The following is a 24,457-nucleotide window of genomic DNA, read 5'->3' on the forward strand; positions in this document are numbered from 1 at the left end:
TTAAACATTGCTAGAAAAATATGTGAACATGGCGGATCATCTTGGTTTGATTTGTTCTCTGTCACACTCTTCACAACTTCACCTGATTCGTTGGAGACCATGTGTGTTTTAGGAATCACGCAATTGATCAAGTAGATGGCTTCCATCAGTTGACCATCCCCTACTCATCTTTGTCGCGTCTCTCTATTATTTTTTTAACAGCTAATATTTTCACCATGTTTTAAGTGAGACTAGAACCCACAACCTTTTAGTTTTATATCACACACCTTTACCACAAGTCCACAACCATGTCTTGCGACCATTTTTTATTTAATTTCAGAGATGATTGTCAAAAAAAATATGTGTAATTGGTAATATTCCAAGACAAAAAGAGGTGTTAGGTTGAAAATATTGAAAACCAATTTTTAAAATTTAAAAGTTATTATTTTCTCTTTTTGAGCGGCAATGAATTTTATTAATAATAATATTGGTGATTAGTAAGGAGCAAGATACCTATTCAACAGACAACAGGTACAATACAAAGATTCGACAAGGACTTTTGAAAAATCAAACGTTATTAGTTAGAAATCAGTTTATTAAATATGATTAATTATTAAAAAGGTGTTCCTGCAAGAATGTATGTTTTTTAATAAGACGATTAGGGAAGATTAACATAAACAATAATCTGAACCGGTTGAACCTTTATAGTACGTGGATCTAAAACGGATTTATAATCACGACATTTTTCGTAAAAGAAATATATTTTTTCTTAGAAATCTAACATAGGAATATGACGGCACATATCTTTATATGGACTTCTCTTGGATAAAATCATACTTCAAATGTTAAAAATCACGCAATTAAACATTAATAGTTGGAGTGAACCCTGGTGAAAAAGAGATTTATTCAAACACACATTAGTGACTATTGTTATTACTCGACATCATGTAGTGAACAACTGATCAAGGGTTTGATTGATATCTTCAAGGCTTCAAATTAGGGCGTAATTAAGCGATTGTCAAATGTGTTTTCTCGTCCTGAGCGAACGAAGTTGCATGCCCAACATAAAATTTGAAAGACTGAGAGCACATAGAGTTCTAATAGGATAGCAAGAATCAAAAATATTTCAATAGTAAACACTTAATGTGAGGCAAGCATGGGCTTAATCTTTTAGAAAATGAATATTATAATTAGAAAAGAAGCCAAATGATGGATGCCTTAGACAAATTAGTGATTAGTACAAGTTGGTGGTGGGACGACTTAGAATTAGAAAACATAAGTTTTTATACAAATTTCAAAATTAGTTTCTTTATGTTTTATTATTAATTGATCAATATTCATTCTTTCGGAATTACAAATAGACGAATTATGATACATCCGGACCAAAAGGATCCAAAGATAAATGTGTTCGGATTTTATATACCGTTCCGAAAATTTTTAAGTAACCATATAACATTTTCATTATTTAACTTGTCTTAATATAAATTATATCGTTTTTTTATATACAAGAAAACATTTATAGATACATGAAACATGTTAGCTTCTAAAACTTACTCAGCGGGTTCATTGTTAAAAACATGTGGATCTTTAAATAAACCCGATCCGTCTTCTTTTCCTCTATACCCGTAATCTTATTTATTATCTTTTACTGAAAAACCAAACCATCAATCCACCATATATCAAACAATTTTAAGATTCTTGTATATAAGATAGAACACAAACAAATCATAATATTAAACAACCAACTTGAAAGAAACAGATTAATATTTCAAACACTCTGCTCATGATCTTACAATGATTTTGTATAGAATCGGTTTGCAACACTCATAATTACAACCATTTTCCTATCATTTCTAATAGTCAAGAATACTTTATGGTCTCAACTTGCAAGATTTGAAATAAAAAACAAAAAAAAAGAAGGATATGAGCATCGTGCCTATAACAGACAACACAATGCCACCAGGATAGTATTTCGAGAAGATATGAAATTTGCTTCATGAATATAAATGGATATAAACAAATCATTAAGGAAACAAAACTCACTATGGCATCATTGTATTTTATGGATCAGAACAACTCATTTTCTATATCAGCTTGGCCCGAAACTCTAGTTGATGCAAGTTTGTATAATACATTGACCTGGAAATGAAGTATAATAAGCATAATGAATTTCACAATCAGTTAACATGTGACAAAAAAAAGTCACATAATTATTAGATGTAAAACAAAGAGTACTGATATGCACCATCATCAACCAATTATGATCCTTAAGTGTTGATTTATGTCACTTTAACAAAATGTATCAATATATATAAAAAAGTTTATTATATAGAATTAAAAGTAAAAAAATAATCAAATGAGATGAACCATTTTCGTATTGCTTGGAGTAAAGACAAATAGTGGCGCCTTATGAACCGGTCACTAATAAACTAAAAACATACAACACAAATTTACACACACTAAAATGAGTTTCTAAAGTTCTACATACTTTCTTTTATTTCTAATTATGTTAAGTACCCATGTCATACGCAGGTTAAAAAACTTAAATTATGCAAGTGATAACTTTATAAATAAAAGAATGACATATAAAGTTTGTGTTACATTAAATAAGTAGGAAGTTGAATTACAAATGCAATTCATAAACTTAAAAATAAATCATAAATCTTTTAATATTTCGTTCAATACAACATTATATGATACACTGAAAATATGGTAACAACTAAAGTAAAATAGTATTATGAGAATAGAAACGGTACAATTAGAAAAATACGAACCATGCATAAATGGAAGAAATCTTTCAATCATTCGAAAAATACGCAATAAAAGAGAATCAATAAGGTTTTGATCAGAAAGATTACGGTAAAAGAGAGTCAATAAGGTTTTGATCAGCAAGATCAGTAAAAGAGAATCAATAAGATTACGATTATAGAGGAAAAAAAGACAGATCAGGTTTAGTTAAAGATCCACGTGTTTTTAACAATGAACCCGCTGAGTAAGTTTTAGGAGCTAACATGTTTCATATATCTATAAATATTTTCTTATATATAAAAAACGATATAATTTATATTAGACAAGTTAAATAATGAAAATGCTCAGTTAATAAAAATGTTTTATAAACAAACCTAATTTTTTTTATAAAAAATACGTTTTCTAAAATCAACTATAGAAATTAATAAAATAAAAATATATAAAAAGAACTTTAAAAAATATAGAGAAAATGATTGTTTAAGGACTCAGAGTGACAATGTATATATATAGAAGTGAAATGTCGAATCTACCCTTGAAGCTAACATAGTTAAGTAACAGCAGGGACTCAAATAGTTCATTTTTGAAATCACAATGACTCAACCAACTTAAATTTTCTTTTGGGGACTCATTGTGCCTTCACCCTAAAACCACGGGAATGAAAACAGTAATTTTCTCAAAAATATTTATAATTAATGAATAACTAATAGAAGAGAGAGGCGAGAAGAAAAAAGTAATAATGCATGTAAGAGATGACACATGACAAATTATTTATTTATTTATTATATAGCATGGATAGATAAAAGGAACTTAAATATTAAGTCCAAACTTTAAATCCTCTTACACAACCATTACATTCAATATATAAGTTACATATTCTTGTAAATTTTCATAACCTAAAAAGTAGAGACCCTACAGATAATTTCCATAGAAGTGAATCCAGCCTCTTTGGTCAACACGTTGAATTCTTTTGCGGTTCGCTCTTTGCCGCCAGGGTTAGCAATCAACATTATCATATCACCGCCGATCATGGTTTTAGGAGCTTCATCACTACAACTTATATCACTTTCAGGATTTGATCGATTCCACCACCACCACCCTACCGCAATTTGGCAATGCCGTCCAACAGTTCTTTAGAAGCTTGGGGCAATAATTGTCACCCCAGTCATGAAGTATCCACTAAAATGAAATAAATCACTAGAGTTATTTAACAAAAAAGATTATTATTTAAACAAAAAATTACATTAAAAAAAGAAGTTAATGTGCCAACCTTCATGAAAATAACATCTCCTTTAGGAACACTTTCGAACATATCTCCTTCGACATGCTCCACACCTAGTCAAGAGAATCATACCAACTGTCATTAGATCCTTTGATAAAAGGAACATATCCCAACAAACTAGGACCATCGATAACAACTCTAACCAGTTATTAATAATTAATTAACACGATCTGACAAGGATTAGAGATCACATGCAGGGTCTATGTTAAGGGAATGAGCGTAGTTACCATTGGATCCAGGATTTTTACTTTGCGGGGTCAAAGGATAATGTTATAATGGGTCATGTACGTTAGACTATTCATAGCAAAAAAAATATTTCAACTCATAGCAAACTCCACGAATTATATCATGGTTTTATGTAACAATGTATACAACTAAACTATTAGGTGGATTTGTGATTTGATTCAAGGATTGTAATTACCGTGAGTATGTGTTCATTAAATTGAATGTATGAATACCTGAGCAAGGAGGTGCATCCTTAATGACATGGGGTAGGTCAAAGTTAACTCCCTTAATATTAGGGTACTTAGAGACAATAAGCTCAAGATTTGCACCTAAACCACCACCTACATCTACTAGCTCTTTAACCCCTTCAAATCCCTTGTACTTTTCAAGTATCATATTCATCGCTATTCTTGTGTTGTCATACATGCTTTTGTTAAACACCTCATTGAATCTATTGTCTTTTTCAGAATACTCAAATACATTCATCCCATGGGCCTTGTCAAATGGGTCTGTTCCCTTAATAACTGCATCTTTTAGGTGATACCTATCCCAAATAAAAAAAGAAATTGATTAAATAATCTTAACTGTGGGCTATTGAAGAATAACCATCCCAACTAAGGAGTTGGATGTTGGTCCCATCTTATGTCATATTTGGTCCCAATGGTCTTTGACTAATAAGTTTAACTTTGTTAGTCTGATGACGGTGTGGGATGCCAAGTTTTTGCCAGTTACGCCCAAATCGCTAACTGCGTTAATTTTCACTATTAAATCAAGAGTAAATGTGTCTTTTCACTTAAATATATGAAATTAAAAAAAGAAATATAATGTCTATAACCATGTTTGATTTCAATCTATATACCATATATATAAATCATGGGGACACTTGATTTTAAGAGTTTTATAAATGGTCATGCATAAAGTATATATGTTAATAGGGGTTAATTTGTCTTTTAAACATAATTTATTCAATTTACAACTTTACCCCCTCATCTTTAATCATATTATGTTTTTAATTTAAATTTTAAACTAACTTATCACCCACGATTTTTAAACGACTAAAACGACACCATAAAAGAGAGCATTTTATTCTTTTTAATTTTAAACGACAGAATTACAGAAATCGTCCTTTATGTTTGTATCAAATTTCATTCGTTGTCATTTATCTTTAAAATTAACATGTTTTGTACTTTATGTTTCAAAATGCTACCCCGTTTGTCCTTTAGTCCTAACCCAGTTAGTTTTTCTCGTTAACTCATACCATGTTCTTTGCACATTAGGGCAAATTGATATTTTTACCCACTTATTTAATAAAACACTTATATAATTAAAACATTTTATAAATATATTTTTATATATTATATTTGTATAATCCAACCCAACCTCTCCACCTTTTCTTTCTCTACCAGATTCTCTCTCAACTCACCACATCCAACCACCACCACCATCTCTCTATGCCCGCCACCACCATCTCTTTCTCACCCCTTTCTTTCTCTCTTACCTCTTATGTCATCGTCTCACCTTCAGACCAGAGGTAGAAGAGGAGTGTCAAATCTGAAAAGGGGAACTAAATTCCAATTTGGGGATTATGGTTTGCTCCGATTAGAGTTTGTTTCTTGGTTAATTTCATCTTTTTGGACTCAAATCAATGGTGTCGAAGCTCAACAACAATTACGGGGCGGTACGATGGTGGTAAGTAGGGGAGAGAGGGGGAAGAGAGAGACGCATATATTAAGTTATTTAACTTGTTGTTTTAATATTAAAGTATTTTAATTAAATACCTAAATTGACCAATTTGCCCTCATGTGCAAAACACATGGTCTGAGTTAACGAGAAAAACTAACTGGGTTAAGGCTAAAGGACAAACGGGGGTAGCATTTTGAAACGTAAAGTACAAAACATGTTAATTTTAAAAATAAATGACAACGAATGAAATTTGATACAAACATAAAGAACGATTTCTGTAATTCTGTCTTTATTTTTTATCAATATAAAGAAAATTTAATATGTTACGTAGGGGTGTTAATGCCGGTTATGATGGTTTTTAAGTTAAACTTGTGAGCCTAACCGTTAGTACTGTTTTTGTCGACCAAAACCTAAAGTGAACCATTGAAATTGATACCTAACTGTTACTAAAGGTCTTGTTCCCATTTGGTTTCATAGTTTAAGCTTTGATAATAAATATTATTCAAAATGATTATTAATTTAATTGTATCATCATCAATCCTAACAAAGTATCAACAAAATATGATACTTAAGAGAATAAGAATGATAATTTTTGAAATAAAAATATTAAACATTAATGGAAGATCTAGAAGGCGAAACAATAACAAGAACAAAGATTACAACAAATCATATATGAACTAGGTTAATTTAAAAATGTAGTATCCAAGTTTACTTGTATTAAAATAGATTTTGTCAAATTATATTTCAACTATATGTAATTTACATAACAAAACAAATCTAGCACTAAATAATAAAAAGATTAAAATGCATTCAACATGCGACCGGTTTCCTGTATAAACAACTAACCAAACCGTTCGCTACGGTTTTAAATTTTTGAAACCAACTGAAAGTAAAATAACCAACTATGAAACCACACCGATGACCGGTTTAAACAGTTTCAAAATTTTAAACCGAAAAAAAAAGGTGGGAACATCTTTATTGTTAACAAAAGTTAGGGTGCTACACTTACTTGACATGATACCCTATCTACTTATTTTACTATCGGTGTGAGGATATCATGTCACCAGATTCAATTAGTAAGACCATGTGTAGAGGAATAATTAAATAGTGAAAAAAGGTATCGTCATGTCACAGTCACGTACACCGAATGACATTCAGTAAGCTTTCTCATTTAAAAATGTGCAATGGTTTAAATGAAAACATAATTATTATTTAATCTCTTTTATAACTATAAAAATGTAAGTGAGGTATTTGATTGGTTAGAATTGGTTGTTGCCTCACCTCCGGAGCCCCTTCTTCCGTTATCGTAGTAGCGCTCAAAGGAGCTTCCCCGAAACCCCCCCCCCCCCAACCCCCACATATCCCACTACGCTTATTCTAAGGAAGCTAGATATAAGAAGTAAATGAAGATAACTAACCAACATTCAATGAGTACTTTATCGTAGGTAAAGAGAAGCGATGAAGCATGAGACGTCTCGTCTTGTCTTCGGACATAATGATTGGATAGGGCTGTCATGCCATACAAGTTCTTAGAACCTCCTTGGCCGTCCTTGACTACGGTTGATGTGAGCACCGAGTAGCTAGCGAGAAACCGAAGAATTCGTTCAATTAATGCCAGGGTTTTGTGGGTTCTTTTAGGAAGACTAGAAGCAACATCAAAACAAGAGAAGCGGGCACCAGGAGTCCTCGCCATGATCTCAAAGAGATCGAGTTCTATCGCGGTTTTAATGACCATAGGAAGAACTATGCGCTCATTGATTTGATGTACTCTAAATAGCCCTTCCTCTTCTTCGGACATCTTGTACGAGTCCATGGTTAAAGGAAGTGATGTGGTGAACCTTTGTTTGAGTGGTGTTATATATATCACTCAAAAGTATTATTATTTTTAATAAATATATTTTCACTTTCCAATAACATGATGCATTTCTCTCAAAATAGTATTATTTCCTTTGCTTGTTAGTGGATGGGCAAAGTCACGTCAACACCTCAAAGTTGTATTAGACATGTGTAATTGATAACTATTTTATGGGCGTTATACGTTATATGATGCCACGTCATTAAAGGGCCAGTATACACAAAAGTTGTGTACCTCCTTCCAATCATTACCTCATTATTATTTTATATTATTTTAAAAATAAAACATAACCTTCACCAATCATTCCCCACCCAATTATCATCCTACCAATCAGAATCCATCAACACCATCCTTGTGGAGGAAGTGCCCCCCACCTCCATAACTTCCAAGCAAACGGGGGGGGGGGGGGGTAATAGGTTGAGAAAACGCCCCACTACGAAAATTTTTGTTTGTTGGAGCCGTTTGAAATTAAAACCAGATAAAAAACTTGATCTTGATTCTATTGAAGCGATAGTGTTTGACAACAATAGTTTTTGGACAAAACTTGAAAGGACCATTGAGAGTGGGCTAATCAAAATTCGAACTCACATTTGTCTTATTCCACAACACACACACATTTAAATCAGTATCTATTAAATAAATTGAAAAGTAGGTGAGGAGGTAAAGGTCCGAAACATGTAGTGTTTGAGAAAACGCCCCACTACGAAAATTTTTGTTTGTTGGAGCCGTTTGAAATTAAAACCAGACAAAAAACTTGATCTTGATTCTATTGAAGCGATAGTGTTTGACAACAATAGTTTTTGGACAAAACTTGAAAGGACCATTGAGAGTGGGCTAATCAAAATTCGAACTCACATTTGTCTTATTCCACAACACACACACATTTAAATCAGTATCTATTAAATAAATTGAAAAGTAGGTGAGGAGGTAAAGGTCTGAAACAAGAACGGGTAATAACCATTAGACGATAAATGAAAGTTTTTGTAGGTTGGTTTAAAATATGATGTGACATGGTGAGTTGACAATTCAAATCAATGACAAGTGTGTTGCACTGATGATACTTTAATATAGACTACTACACAAACATTACAGGTCGAGTTGACGGGTTGGTCAGTATTCCACCAAATACATTTGCATTACAAGACAAAAGACGGCTGTTAGGTTGAAGAATATGGGAAACCATATTTGTGCTAGCAAGAAGTCATGTACTCATGACCTATTGTTTTAGACTTTTAGTGATGTTGTGCCCTTTCTTGTTAGAGGTGTTCTACATGTTTCGGGTTTCTTGAATGAGGTTTTTCGAATTTCAAAGTTTTAAGTTTTGAACCAAAACTTAACCCGAATCTCTCACAGGTTTTTCGGGTTCGGATAATTCGGGTTCGTTTTTTTTATTGGGATTTGGGTTTCGGATATCCTAAAAAAAATTAAAAACTACAGTGCTAAAATTAAAACACATATTTTTCTTCGCTCGCAACGTAAATAACTAAGTAGTAAATCAATGCTACCTAATAAAACAATTCAAAAGAAAAGCAAAACAAACTCCAACCGTAACGGTTTATATCAGGCGTGATTCGGTTATTCAATTACGGTTGTTATTTGCGGGACCCTCAATGCGAGCTCCTTTTGCTCCGCTCATGTATGGGAGTTGGAAAGTTGTTGTTTGGTCTCAGAACATGCCAACCTGTGTATGTAGGGGAAGCACTTTATGTGTTTGACAATGGCCTTCGGGGGGCGATTGATGACATCGTGGTTTGTGGTGGTCCCTTCTTTGGAGATTTTCAATGGAGGTTAGCATCACTTCCGACTCGTTTTGGAGGTTTGGGTTTATTTTCAGCTTCAGACGTTTCTACTTATGCGTTTGTGGCCTCGATGGCGCAATCTTGGGAATTACAAGACCACATTCTTCGAGGTTGTGGTATTGATGGGTTTGACTCCGATTATGGGAGTGCGATAGATCGGTTGCACATTTCACTTCCCGATTTTGATATTAGTGGTTTCTCTAATAAAGACACCGCCCCCCAAAAGCCCAACATGCTTTGGCGAGTGCACTTTATAGTGGAATCATCAAGAGTTTGGAAATGAAGTTTGATTTATCCCCTCGTCAGAAAGCGGTGTTTGAGTGTCTTCGGGCTCCTCGGGCTCAAGATTTCTTAAGTGTTCTACCTATTGAAGGATTGGGCCAACATATGTCGGCTTTGGAGTATCGGGCCATCCTGAAGTATCGGTTAATGATCCCTTTGTTTCCGGTAGATGAGCCGTGCCCGATTTGCCGTAAGGTTTGTTTGGATTCTTTTGGCGAGCATGCGGTTCACTGCAAAGAGTTGCCTGGGTTTAAGTACAGGCATGATTTGGTGAGGGATGTTCTATGCGATGTTCTTAAACGAGCCGGAATTTTGGCTAAAAAGGAAGCCCCCGTAAACTTTCTTACGGATCCTCAAGAAGGAAGATCTACATTACGACCGGCCGATATACTTGTTTTTGGGTGGGTAGGGGGAAAACACGCTTGTGTCGACCTCACATGAGTGTCCCCTCTTGTTGGGATTAGGGGCACTGGATTTGTAGTAGGCCAGGCAGCATTGAAGGCGGCATCGGGCAAGGTTGCTAAACACGAGAGAGCTTGTTTGGAGAATCAACACGTGTTTATCCCCTTCGCCTTTGACACTTTTGGTTTCTTAGCTCCGGATGCCGTGGACCTTTTGAATAGAGTTCAGAAAGTTGTGTATAGTAACGTATCAGCCCATAAGAATCAAAACTTTGTTTTTAGTCGGATTGGGTTTGCTATCCAAAAGGGGGTTGCGGCGCAGCTTGTTGCCCGCTTACCTGCCACTTCATTGTAAATCGTTTGGATGTTTCTATGAAATATAAAAGGAGCCAATAAGAAAAAAAAAATAACAATAAGCAGTTGATCCATAATAGGTGGAATGACAACAGTCGATTAGGGCTAAATTTTGATAACTTTAGTGGCTAATTCTTTAGCCTATTATACCTAAAAATATATTTGGTTTTACAACCCAAAGTTAATCAGGTTCTTCGGGTTGACCCGAAACACATAAATCAAACCCAAGAACTAACCCAAATTACTTTGGTTCGGGCTCGGTTAGTCTTTACTCGGGTTCAGGTTTTACGGGTCGGGTTAGTTTGGGTATGGGTTTTTCCGGGTGGAGATATGTTATCAAGAAAAAGAAAAAGAAAAAAAAGAATAATTTTCGTGTTACTATATTAGATTTAATTAATATACTATTGTCACAGGCCCAAATAAGTTAACACTCTAAACATCAAGTGGAGATAAACAATAAATTTAATAGCTTTTAGAAAATGATTTAAAAATAGTTTTTAAAAATATCACAATTTTGTTAAAAAAATAACACGTAAAGGGATTTTAACGTGCAAAAAAATGTTGAGGGACTTTTGTGAGCAAAAAAAGAAAGTATATTGGTTTTCTATGGTATTTTTCCATTTAAAAAATAATAAGATGTTTGGAATTGCTTATATTACGCGTTTCATTTCCTAAGACATTTGAGAAATCTGGATTTTCAACTTGTGAGTTCAAGCCTCGAGGCTTTGCTTTGTTTTGGGCTTATAAAGTTGTGGTCCAACAACAACTCTTAGCATATAAAAGCCCACTCAAGATCAACTCTCTCTTCATATTTCTTTAGTACAACACTAACACGCCAAAAGATTAGGTCAAATATTTCCCATACATGTATAAATTATTACTTGATAAATTAATAATTTCAATAAAAATAACAACTTTTTTATTTTCAACTTGGGACCAATGCAAAATTAGGCCACAATCGACAAAATAATAAAATAGCAACCTTTTTGAAATCTTAGTGTATATATATTGGTCCCAACGAAACTATAAATTAACAATTACTACAAGATTCCAAATCTTGTTGAGTACATCCTTAGTGATCTCTTTTATACTTGCATAATAGTTTTCGTTGTTGATTGGTCATGGTTGTTTTTTAAACATCTTTTAGTTTATGAGCCATAGTTGATGTGATATCAAAAATTTTCAATGGACATATTATAGTGATCAGATTCGACTAATCATGTTTAATGTACATGAAGAAGAAATGCGTCTTGAAGCTTGTTTTTGTAATTTAGTTTTTTGGTTAAATGAACTAACTTTTTTAATTATTCAAAAAAATAAACTTAATAAATTCAATTAATTTGTGAATGTATATTGCGCTTGGAAATTTAAAGGTCATAGATAAAAGCTCTTTAAATTAATAAATTATTTATTTATCGATATAATAATATCTCACTAAATTGATAAAATACTCGGTCCTAACATTATTAATTTATGAAGGTTATACCGTAGTTTGTTGCACTGGTCAGTTCCATTTAGGGTTATTTATTTATTTTTATTTTTATTTATTTTCATGCGAGCGTGTGTTATGTTAGTGATACATATAGCGCACTCCCACTTAATGTAATTCTCTATAATAAGTATTTGTAGACAATCTCTATTTATAATGTTTGATACCTTTATAAACCAGATAATACAATATAAGAAGTAACTTTCACATTAGCCTAATCCCAACTCTACCAAAAGCTTATAATCTTTGCTCATTTCAGATCGAACTCATTAATTTGGTCACCTTTAGGTGACTAACAGAGATGAAGGCAATGTTTTTGTTTATTGTCATATAGAAGGAACTTATATATTAAGTCCAAACTTCAAATTCTCTTACATAGCTATGAGTTATTACACTCAAAATATAAGCTAGATATTCTTGTAAAATTCCATGACCCAAAAAGTAGATACCCTACAGACAATTTCCATAGAAGTGAATCCAGCCTCTTTGGCCAACACGTTGAATTCTTTTGCGGTTCGCTCTTTGCCGCCAGGGTTAGCAATCAACATTATCATATCACCACCGATGACAGTTTTAAAAGCTTCATCACTACAACTTATATCACTTTCAGGGTCAGGAATGACTGCTTCCACCACCACCACCTTACCACAATCCGACAAAGCCGCCCAACAGTTCTTTAGAAGCTCGAGGCAATAAGTGTCACCCCAATCATGAAGTATCCACTAAAAAGAAATAAATCATTGAAGTTAATTAACAAAAAAAAGGTTATTATTTAAACAAAGATTATCTTATAAAGGTTGATGTGCCAACCTTCATGAAAATAACATCTCCTTTAGGAACACTTTGGAACATATCTCCTCCAACATGCTCCACACCTAGTCAAGAGAATCAACCAACTATCATTAGATCCTTTGATAAAAGGAATATATCCCAACAAACTAGGACCATCGGTACCAACTCTGACCGGTTATTAATAATCAAGTAACAAGACCTGACATTTGATATTGCATGCAAGGGTCTATGTTAAGGGGATAGGCATAGTTTCGGGTGTCAAAGGATAATGCTATAATGGGTCATGTACGTTAGACTGTTCAGAACAGATTGTAAGAAAAGAAATTACTTCCAACTCGTAGCAAACTTAACGAATTATATCACCGTTTTAAGTAACAATGTATGTAACTAAACTACAACAACAATATATAAATTGCATATGAGTTTGGGATGTCAAAGTTTAGTTATGCATATACTAGCAGAATATGTTTATTCATCTTTAAATCCATGATAAAAAAATGCCTAGCTTATTCTTGATAAGGTTATTGCATATGAATTTGATAGAAAAACAATAATTCATTATACAAAAATTCATGTTTGCTTTGATAATCCAATAATTGTTTCACATTATTAGTAATCAGGACCACTTTCTTCAAGAAAAAAAGTAAAATCATATACATATACATATGCATATATATACAAATATAAAATTCAAGACATGTTAGGACCACTTTCTTCACAAAACAAAATAAAATCATATAGATGCAAAAAGCATAGATTATCCACATGCGATCAATGTCGATGCTACAGGTTGTTATTGATTATGTATAACATGACCTAGGTCACCTATCACTAGTTTAAGGTCACCTATGACCGGTTACGGTCTGTTAGTGATATATAATACAATGAATGTGTGTGTGTTTATATACCTTGATACTGAGGTGCATCCTTAATGACATGGGGCAAGTCAAAGTTGATCCCCTTAATATTTGGGTACTTAGAAACAATAAGCTCAAGATTAGCACCTAAACCACAACCTACATCTACTAGCTCTTTGACCCCTTCAAACCCCTTGTACTTCTCAAGCATCATTTTCATCACTATTCTTGTGTTGTCATACATGCACTTGTTAAATACCTCATTGAATCTATTGTCTTTTGCAGGATACTCAAATGCATTTACCCCATGAGCTTTGTCAAATGGGACCCCTCCCTCAACAATTGCATCTTTTAGGTGATACCTGCCCCCAAATAATTGGGTCAATCATAAAAAAAACTATTTCATTAATAAAGGGGATCTAGGTAAAATATTTATAAAACAACTATAAAAGAAACATACCAAACAGTTAAACTAATTAATAATTACTAAAACCATTTGCAACTCACTAAAATTTGATTTTTCTAAAATTTGAAAATTAAATATATTAATTAGGTAGACAAGTAAAATCATGGGTAATTAACCAATCATTAGAAATTAGAATATCTAAATGTTTGGATAACACTGGGTCCATAATAGTTTTGTAATCATGATATTTTAGGTGATTTGCATCAGAACCAAAACACTTTAATCTTCTTGTGATTATATACAACTAGTGTTTTACCCGGCGCAACGCGCCGGGACAATTAGTAAAACCCAAGCGTTGTCGATCACATGTGACGGGACGGTAAGTCGACGCCAAATTCGGTTGGTTCCGGTTACATATGTTATTGTATCATAACTAAAACCAAAATAAAAATTTAATAAAATTGAGGTGGTCCAATGGGTGACGTCAGCCGGTGAAACTCAGGTGTTGGTAAAACCCGATCGTTGTAGATACCGGACATTGGGACAATGAGTGTACGCAAATTCGGTTGGTTTACTTTATATTCGTGATGGTACCATAACTAAAACAAAAAAAAACAAACATAAAAATCAGCATTCTGTCGATTTTCGTTACGTTTGTTATAGTACTAGAACTAAAACAAAACGTGTTGAGTCTACTCGAATTTGGTCAGTTCTCTTCATGTTCGTTACGGTATCGGAAGTAAAACAAAACAAACAAAATTTACATTCGATCGGTTTTCGTTACGTTTTTTACGGACCGATTTCTATCAGTTTCCATACATACAAGGATTGTTGTTGATTTTTGGATTTTACTAAGTATGTTGTGGAATATATTCTAATAATGTATAGTAGTATAATATGTAACTATTTATTTTTGTAAAAGTGTATATATATATAATATAAATAGAGTTTAAAGAAAAATGAATAATTAATCATGTTATAGATAGAATATAAATGGAGTGTAAAAGAAAAGTAAATAATTATTGATCTCTGACATATATTGTTGTTGTTGTTGTTGTTGTTGTTGTTGTTGTTGTTATTATTATTATTATTATTTTGTGTGTGTGTGTGGGGGGGGGGGGGGGGGTTGTGAGGATTAACAATAAACCAATACGTGCTTACAATTATTTTATTAATTTATTAGAATAGGTGGATGTATAATTTAAATCACATTACATTTGAAATTATATTCTTTAATTTCAATCTTTAACAAAAACGGTTTGTTGTTGATTTTTGAATTTCACAAAGTATATTTTGAAATATATAGTAATATAATATGTTAATTATATTTATACTTATAAAAATATATAGATATAATATAAATAGAGTGTAAAAGGAAAGTTAATAATTATTAATTATGACATCTATTAATGTAAATTAAGATCATAGTTTATAACTATGAAGATAGAAATTGAAAGATTTAACAGTAAAGCGACATATATCATAATTATTTTATTTTATTAAAAGAGTAGGATAAGTCCCGTAGAGACAATCTCTTTATATAAAGATTGATATCTTTATAAACTAGAGAAATACAATCAAAGAAGTAACTTAAATATGAAGTCCTGACTTCAAATCCTCTTACACAACTATTACATCCAAAATACATTCGAAATAAAAGTCATATATTCTTGTAAAATTCCATGACCCAAAAAACATTCTTGCAGACAATTTCCATAGAAGTGAATCCAGCCTCTTTGGCCAACACATTTAACTCTTTTGTGGTTCGCTCTTTGCCGCCAGGGTTAGCAATTAATATTAGCATATCACCACCGATGGTGGCCTTTAAAGATTCATCACTACAACTTATATCACTTTTAGGGTCGGGAATGATTGATTCCACCACTACAACCTTACCGCAATCTGGCAATGCCGCCCAACAATTCTTTAGAAGCTTGAGGCAATTAGTATCACTCCAGTCATGAAGAATCTGCTAAAACGAAATAAATCATTGAAGTTATTTAACAAAACAAATATATATATATATATATATATATATTATCTAAACTAAGATTATCTTAAAATGTTGATGTGTCAACCTTCATGACAATAACATCTCCTTTAGGAAGTATTTAGGAATACTTTGGAACATATCTCCTCCGACATGCTCCACACCTAGTCAAGACAAAAACAAAGATTATCCACATGCGACATTGCGATGTGATACTACATGTTGTAATTGATTCGGTATATCTTGAGCCAGGTCACCAATCACTAGTTTAATGTCACCTATGACCGATTGCCGTATGCTAAATGATATATAATACAGTGAATGCTTAGGTGTTTATGAAAGTAAACGTATACCTTGATAATGAGGTGCATCCTTAATGACATGAGGCAGGTCAAAGTTGATCCCCCTAATATTTGGATACTTGGAAACAATAAGCTCAAGGTTAGCACCTAAACCACCACCTACATCTACCAACTGTTTGACCCCTTCAAATCCCTTGTACTTCTCGAAAATTATCTTCATCACTATTCTTGTGTGGTCATACATAAATTTGTTAAACACATCGTTGAATCTTTTATCTTTCGTAGGATACTCAAATGCATTTACCCCATGAGCTTTATCAAATGGGATCCCTCTCTCAACAATTGCATCTTTCAGGTGATACCTGTCCCAAATAAATAGGTCAAATTTAAAACTATTTCATTAATAAAGGGTTAGATGGGTAAAATATTTATAAAACAGCTATAAAAGACACATACCAAACAATTTGCAACTCACTGTATCCATGGTAGTTTTGTAATCATGATATTTTAAGTGATTTGCATCAGGCTATTTGTGGTGGGGTGCTACAAAATATGGTGATTTGTGTTATTGACGCTCAGTCAGTAAAGGGAAGACTTTGTTTTAATTGTGTAACGATGTTGTAGCCTAACATAACAAACCGGCTACAACCCCCCCCCCCCCCTTAGTCGCCCATATTATCGCCTGGGTAGGGGTGTGCACAAAACCGATAAAACCAAAAAAACCAAACCGAAAAAATCAAATCGGATTAGAAACCGACGGTTCGGTTTTGAACTTTAGTAAAAACCGAAATATTGGTTTTGGTTTGGTTTTGTATTTTATTTAGAACCAAAAAACTGAACCGAACCTAAATAACCAAAAAAATTGAAATAGCCATAATATCTTATCCGTAACCATTAAAACAAAATCTACCGACGATCATTTGTTTAGTTTTAACATATGGTTAATAACAAATATATATGGTTGCTACGTATGGTTTAATAACTAATAATACTAGTAATTTTAGTTTTGATTTTTGATTTTAAATGTATCTTTTATTAATTTTATTAAGTTTTAATATTTGAAGCCTAAATATTCAATATTTTATTTAATCATTAGTCTAAAGAAAAAAAATATCATGCTCAATTTCAATAACTTAAGTCAAGTATTTTTTTTAGCCTAAAATGTTTTGGCTCGATTAGCAAAACCGAAAAAACCGCATCCAAAACTGAACCGAACCGAACCCGAAAACCGAAATAACTGAAACTGAACGGTTTTAAAAAATTATAAAACCGAAAGTTTGGGTTTTGGTTCGGTTTTAGTCATAAACCGCACCACGCACACCCTAGCCTGGAAGGGGGGGGGGGGTTGTGCTCATCAATTTTGTAGCCCCCATCACCCGCAATCGCCTTCGCCCAGTTACGCACGGCCTCAGAAAGACAGAAACACAACACACTTTCATCTTTTTGTGATTATATACAATATTTTTTTTAATCATTTTCAACGCAATTATATGTAATGTTACATCCGTTAAAATAAATAACAGTTATAAATATACAGTTATACGAAAATGTAACAGAATAGTGTACCGCGTACACACTATACACAGACAAAAAGGTAAAACTACACACCACCATACCATACCACACGAAACTACACAACATTATACTATATTATGTTATATACATCTAACATTACATTATATTACGCTATGTTATTAAGTTGTTATAGCATATTATATTACATTAAACATTACATAATATATGTTGTTATATCATAATATATTACATTATATCGTTACATTACCTTTAAAATTAACATGAACTGTTTAAAGTAAGATTGATATGGCAATCCCCAGTTTTACTCGTAAAGCATTTATCAACTATTCGTAAGAATAAAAAAAGAAAAAGACAATTGTTCATGTGAAGAACTTGCATCACATGATACCCAGTCAAGGAATACTTTGTCACAGATATATAAAAGATATTAAGATGCAAATACGGATAACTAACCAACAATCAACGAATACTTTATCATAGACAAGAAGAACTAATGAAGCAAGAGAGGTTCCATCTTGTCTTCGGACATAATGATTGGATAGGGCTTTCATGCCATACAAGTTCTTAGAACCTCCTTGGTCATCCTTGACTACGGTTGATGAGAGCACCGAGTAGCTAGCGATAAACCAAAGAATTCGTTCAATTAATGCCGGGGTTTCGTGGGTTCTTTTAGGAAGACTAGAAGCAACATCAAAACAAGAGAAGCGGGCACCAGGAGTCTTGGCCATGATCTCAAAGAGATCGAGTTCTTTTGCGGTTTAATGACCATTGGAAGAACTATACGCTCATTGATTTGATGTACTCTAAATAGCCCTTCCTCTTCTTCGGACATCTTGTAAGAGTCCATGGTTGAAGGAAGTGATGTGGTGTGGTGAGCCTTAGTTTTGTATGGTGTTATATATATACACACACCACTCAAAAGTATTATTATTTTTAATAAATATATTTTCACTTTCCAATAACATGATTTATTATTTTATATTATTATTAGAAATAAACTATAAAAACACCTCCACCAATCATTCCCCACCACACCACTCACGATCCTTCATCACCACCATTGTGGGGGAAGTGCCCCACCGCCATAACTTCCAAGGTACCCCTCTTTGTGGGTGTGGGTGTGTGTGGGGTGGGGTGGGGTGGGGTGGGGTTGGAGGGAGTGGGGTTGGGAAGGCGCTCCGTTACGAATAGTCTTATTGCTTACTTTTTTAGGAATTGTTTGAAATTAAAACATAAACAACAAACTTGATCTTGATTCTATTAAAGTGATATTGTTTGATAATACAACTAGTCGTAGTGGGGTGATTAAAAGGGGCGTTAACACCCCTGCCGTAGTGGGCTGGACAAGATGGGCGATAAGGGGTTGGGCGAATAGTTTTTGTCGCATGCAATGTTTTTTTATTATTATAATAGTTTGTGTGTGATATATATATATATATGGTGAGGTTAAAATAAAAGGTGGAGTGTGTCTAAGAAGTGTAACAAGTAATCTGGTGCGTTAGATATGTTGATCTAATGGTGGATATGGAAAGTGTGTTTATTGTGCGGTGTGTTTTATTTTAGTTGTGGTGTGTTTATAGCGCGGTGTGTTCTATTATACCTAATGGTGAAAACACATTTTCTACACTTTTTAGGTAAAATCTACTTCTTATTATAACCTTGCTATATATATATATATATATAGGGAGAGGATCATGAGAGAACTCCTTTTTATGGAGAGAACTAGAAAACTAATAATGAAATATTTTTAATTTAATTAAAAAAAAATATTTTAAAATTTTTTTTCTTTCATCTTTCTTATATTTTGTTATTCTTCACCACAAAAAATATAAAAATAAAAAAAATAAAAAAAATTAACGAGTAATGCATATATGCAATACACCGACTTTTTTTATAATGCATATGTGCAATAGTGTGCATTTTGATATTTGAAATAGTGTTGAATAGTATATATACAGTTGTTTGTATTGTATATTTGCAATAGTGTTATATTATATAAAAAAATTAAAAAAATCGATATAGTGCATATGTGCATTAGTGTTGTATTACATATATGCGATAATGTGTTTTGCATACAATTATTAGTGTTGTATTTGCGTATATTCAATAGTGTGTATTTAGATAATGTATTTGTGTTGTATTATATGCAATAAAACACTATTTTATAAATACAATACACATTAATGCACATACACATTACATCGACAGTTTTTTTTATGAACAATATCATCTTATTAGAAGGAGAAAAGAAAAAAAATCACAAAATAATTTTTATAAAATAGTTAAAAATAGTCCCTTACTAGTTCTCTAGTTCTCTCTTTAAAAAGAGTTTTCTCTAGATCCCACCCATATATATATATATATGGGAGGGTTATCCTAAAAATAATTAGTTTCCTAGGAAGACTAGGAATAAATCATAGCCATTGGATCATGTTAATCAATGTTTGTGATTTATAATTACCAATAACCGACATAGTTTCCTAGAATTACTCTTTCACCTTTATAACCGTCATAGTTTCCTAGAATTGTTCTTTCACCGCCATTTGTAATGCCAAATGTTAAAAATTTGTTGGTTCTTACCATTCCTAAGAAACATCTTATTCTTATTTGAACCATTATATATATATATATATGGAGTGCAACATCATTACACTCCTAAAACAAAAACCTATATTTTGCTGACTAGGTGTCACATGACACAAGTCGCCCCATTTTGTAGCATCATCCACCACACATAGCTTAATAGTTTTTTGACAAAAACTTGAAAGAACCATCGAGAGTGTGCCCATCCAAATCATTTGTCTTATTCCACAAAACACACGCACACATTTAAATCAATATCAATTAAATAAATTGAAAAGTAGGTGATGAGGTAGTGGTTTGAAACAAGAACGGGTAATAACCATTGGACGAGAAATAACAATTTTTGTAGGTTGGTTTAAAATATAATGTGACATGATGAGTTGACAATTTAAATAAAAAACGAGTGTGTTGCATTGATGATGCTCTAATACAGACTACTACATAAACATTAGGTCGGGCTGAAGGGTTGGTGAGTATTCCACCAAATACATTTGCATTACAAGACAAACGACGACTGTTAGGTTGAAAATATGGGAAACCAAATTTGTGATTGTGATAGCAAGAAGTCATGTACTCATAACATCTTTGAGCATCCATAACAACAAATATTTACAAACCGTCATATCAGCTACACGTCAGTTTCACATTAAATTTCAAACTTTTCATAAAAACATCAACTTTCTTTCACACTAACAAACATTCACAAACCTTATTAAAAATATTAAAATTATGTATGTATATATAATATGTGTATTGAGTATGTGAGAGAAATTGACCTTGAGACCCACCCTAGAAGTTTGCATTAAGTTTGTTTTTGCAAACTTTAACTCACAAACTTTGCTCACAATGGGTAAAGTCCTTAAGCCTCAAGTTTGTCTCATGCCACATTATCCATACTCAGGGCCGGCTCCGAAAAGACAAAAAAAATTTTGGGCCAAAAGCGAAATTTTTTTGGGTCTTAAGTAAAAGAAACATTTTTTTGGGTTTAAACAATTTAATTTTAAGTGGGCTTACTTACTACTTAGTTATTATTTGAGTTATGTAAAAAACTTGTGTATAAAAATAAACATAAAAATGTCTCAACTAATACTAGGACTCACAATCTCTTTGTTAGATGACATACCTTTTTACAACTAGGCTAGGCTAGTGGTTACGAAATTATGTTGAAACATTGATTATACATAATTTTTTTTATAAAAATACATAAAAAAATTCTAATTTTTTTTTCGGGCCTAGCGGGGTGTCAGGCCTGTGGCCGTCGACTACCCGGCCACACCCCTAGGCCGGCCCTGTCCAAACTTTGGAAAATACATCTTGTTGTAGATGCTCTTAATAGAGGTGTTCTACAAGTTTTTTTTGGAGGGGGGGGGGGGTTCGGATTCTAAATTTCTCATAGATTTTTCATGTTCAGATAATTCGGGTTTGGGATTTTTCGGATTAGGAGTCGGGTTTCGGGTATCCTAGAAAAAATTTAAAAACTATAATGCTAAAAGTAAAACACATAGTTTTCTTCGCTCGTAACGTTAAGCAGTAATTAAATCAAAACAATTTAAAATAAAAGTAAAACAAACTCCAACCATGACACTCTTTTATCGAGCGTGATTCGGTTATTCGGTTACGGTTGCTATTAATCAAAAACGGAAAACATAGATTAACAATAAGTGATTGATCCATAATTGGTGGAATGGGAACAGTCGATTAGGACTAGATTTTGATAACATTAGTGGCTAATTCTTTAACCTATTATACCTAAAAGTATATTTGGTTTTAAAACCAAAAATTAATCGGGTCCTTCGGGTTGACCCAAAACACATAAATCAAACCAAAGAACTAACCCGAATTACTTCGGTTCAAGCTCGGTTAGTCTTTTATTGGATTCAAGTTTTACGAGTCGGGTTAGTTTGGGTATGATTTTCCGGGTGGAGATATGCTATCAAGAAAAAGAAAAAAGAATAACTTACGTGTTACTATATTAGATTTAATATACTATTGTCAAAGGCCCAAAAATAAGTTAACTCTAAACATCAAGTGAGATAAACAATAAAGTTAATAGCTTTTAGAAAATGATTTAAAAGTAAAATTTTTATCTACATGTTTAATAAATAACTAGATTTTAAACTAACCATATTCTACTTTTCATCAAATCTCTTTAAATTGCCATATGACATTTTAACATTTTTTCAAATGAATACGAATATTTGATTCCATACACAAAGCGATTACAATAAAGTGACAGACAAACCGGCAATAAGCTGCGCCGCAACCCGCTTTTGAATAGCAAAGCGAATCCTACTAAAAACGAAGCTTTGGGACCTAGGAGCTGAAGAGGTTTCTTGTACAACACACTGAACCCTACTCAAAAAATTCACAGCCTCTTGGTCCAGAAAACCAAATGTATCAAAAGCAAATGGGAGAAAGACATGTTGGTTCTCTAAACAAGTTTTCTCGTGTTTAACAACTTTGCCCGATTGAGCCTTCAACGCATCCTGACCCACAACAAACCCACGGTCCCTGAGCCCAACAAGAGGAGACACTCCTGTAAGATCCACATTTTTTTATTTTTTTTCTTTTCATTAAAATTCTTTTCATCAAATCTTTTTAAATTGCTAAATGACATTTTGGCATTTTTTTTTTATTTTTTCCTTTTCACTAACATACTTTTCATCAAATATCTTTATATTGTCACATGACATTTTGACATTTTTTTGTTTTTTTTCTTTTTCGTTAAAACTGTGGCATTCGTCATTTTCGTTTTAATCGTATTTGTTTTTGTACGATAAACCCGTCCTGTTTTATCTTTCGGATTCTTTGATATTAATAAAAATAGTGGTTTTTATGTTACGAATTTGTTTCACACTTGTTGGATCGCGAAGCGTCCTTTTTGGTACGTTAAAACACCCTTTTATGGCTTAAAACGAACTTCAGGGGCCTAAATCGTCAAAAACCAAAGATGGGGACCAAACCCCACCACCATGGGCGCCGCACCGCGCGGCCATGAAGGGTGAGGTGGTCACGGGGCGCGGCCACCTGTCTGCAAACCCACTAGCTCGTTTTTTGTTGTTTTATGCCTTGTTTGACCAATTTAACCTATCCAATTGCATGCAAACTCTTAAAAGGGCCAAACCCTTACTCTTTTCCTATGTAAACAGACCATTTCATCCCTTTTTAGTTTGCTCATTCACCTCAAACTCTACCCAATCTAGATCTAAGTATTCATCCCTCAAACTCAAACTCTTCATAGTTTGACTTCTCAAGGTCAAACTAATACTAATCTTTGTTTCTAACTAATTCTTGTTAATTAAAGTTTGTTTAAAACATACTCCCCTTGTTTCCTTGGCTTTCCCTTCTTCTTCCATGTCGGTTTAGGTGTATTGCTAGGCAAGGAAACATAGAGGACTATTATAGTCCTTGTTAAGCACTTTAATTTATGCTTTAATTTATATAAGCTTACTAATGTTGTTTAGTTTATAGTCGTTTTAGTTTCCAAATCATTTTATTGAGTTCTATGGTATTGGGTATGTGGCAACCATCCTCGGTTTCATTCCGAGTCAAGGACCGAACCAAAATCGAACTTTTATTTAAATACTTTATTATTAACATGTTGTATGTAAGACTTGAGTATTATCATTTCTAAGTTTATTTTAAATGTTCAATGATATTGGGTATGTGGTAACCATCCTCAGTCTCATACCGATTCAAGGACCGAACCGAAACCGAACTCTCGTTTAACTCTTTATTTAATTGTTTTAAAACAAGTTGTATGTAAGATTTAAGTGTTTAAGTTCTTTATTTACATTTTTGTATTTATTAATATAATATGGGTTTGTTGGACCCAAACTTGGTCACATATCAAGTCTTGAACCAACCAAACCAAACAAACCGAACTAAACCGAGTTC

General features: G+C 33.0%; 1 protein-coding gene and 1 pseudogene across 3 annotated transcripts in view; both read right to left on the reverse strand.

Annotated features, from left to right (window-relative positions):
• Nucleotides 1–3,593: 3,593 nt before the first annotated feature.
• LOC143592315 (caffeic acid 3-O-methyltransferase-like) lies at nt 3,594–7,733 on the reverse strand (annotated as a pseudogene). The gene is made up of 4 exons (XR_013145896.1): nt 7,333–7,733; nt 4,465–4,775; nt 3,995–4,059; nt 3,594–3,903 (listed from the first exon to the last, which is right to left on the reverse strand). The product of XR_013145896.1 is annotated as a caffeic acid 3-O-methyltransferase-like (transcript).
• A 4,667-nt stretch (nt 7,734–12,400) lies between these two features.
• LOC143592314 (cathecol O-methyltransferase 1-like) overlaps nt 12,401–24,457 on the reverse strand; it is a 39,445-nt gene continuing 27,388 nt past the window's right edge. Inside the window, exons 1-4 of one of the 2 annotated variants that reach the window (XM_077072261.1) lie at nt 18,431–18,731; nt 13,795–14,105; nt 12,905–12,969; nt 12,401–12,816 (exon numbers count right to left, since the gene is read on the reverse strand). In XM_077072261.1, coding sequence (XP_076928376.1) covers nt 12,502–12,816; nt 12,905–12,969; nt 13,795–14,105; nt 18,431–18,705 — 966 coding nt within the window. In that variant the 5' untranslated portion in view covers nt 18,706–18,731 and the 3' untranslated portion in view covers nt 12,401–12,501. Of the gene's footprint in view, nt 12,817–12,904; nt 12,970–13,794; nt 14,106–18,430; nt 18,732–24,457 lie in introns of those variants that run through there. The other variant, XM_077072259.1, reaches the window with a different exon arrangement.

This window comes from Bidens hawaiensis, unplaced genomic scaffold, assembly GCF_021521415.1.
Source record: "Bidens hawaiensis isolate Kalapana, Puna unplaced genomic scaffold, B.hawaiensis_p1.1 tig00040689_1, whole genome shotgun sequence".
Classification (NCBI taxonomy): domain Eukaryota; kingdom Viridiplantae; phylum Streptophyta; class Magnoliopsida; order Asterales; family Asteraceae; genus Bidens; species Bidens hawaiensis.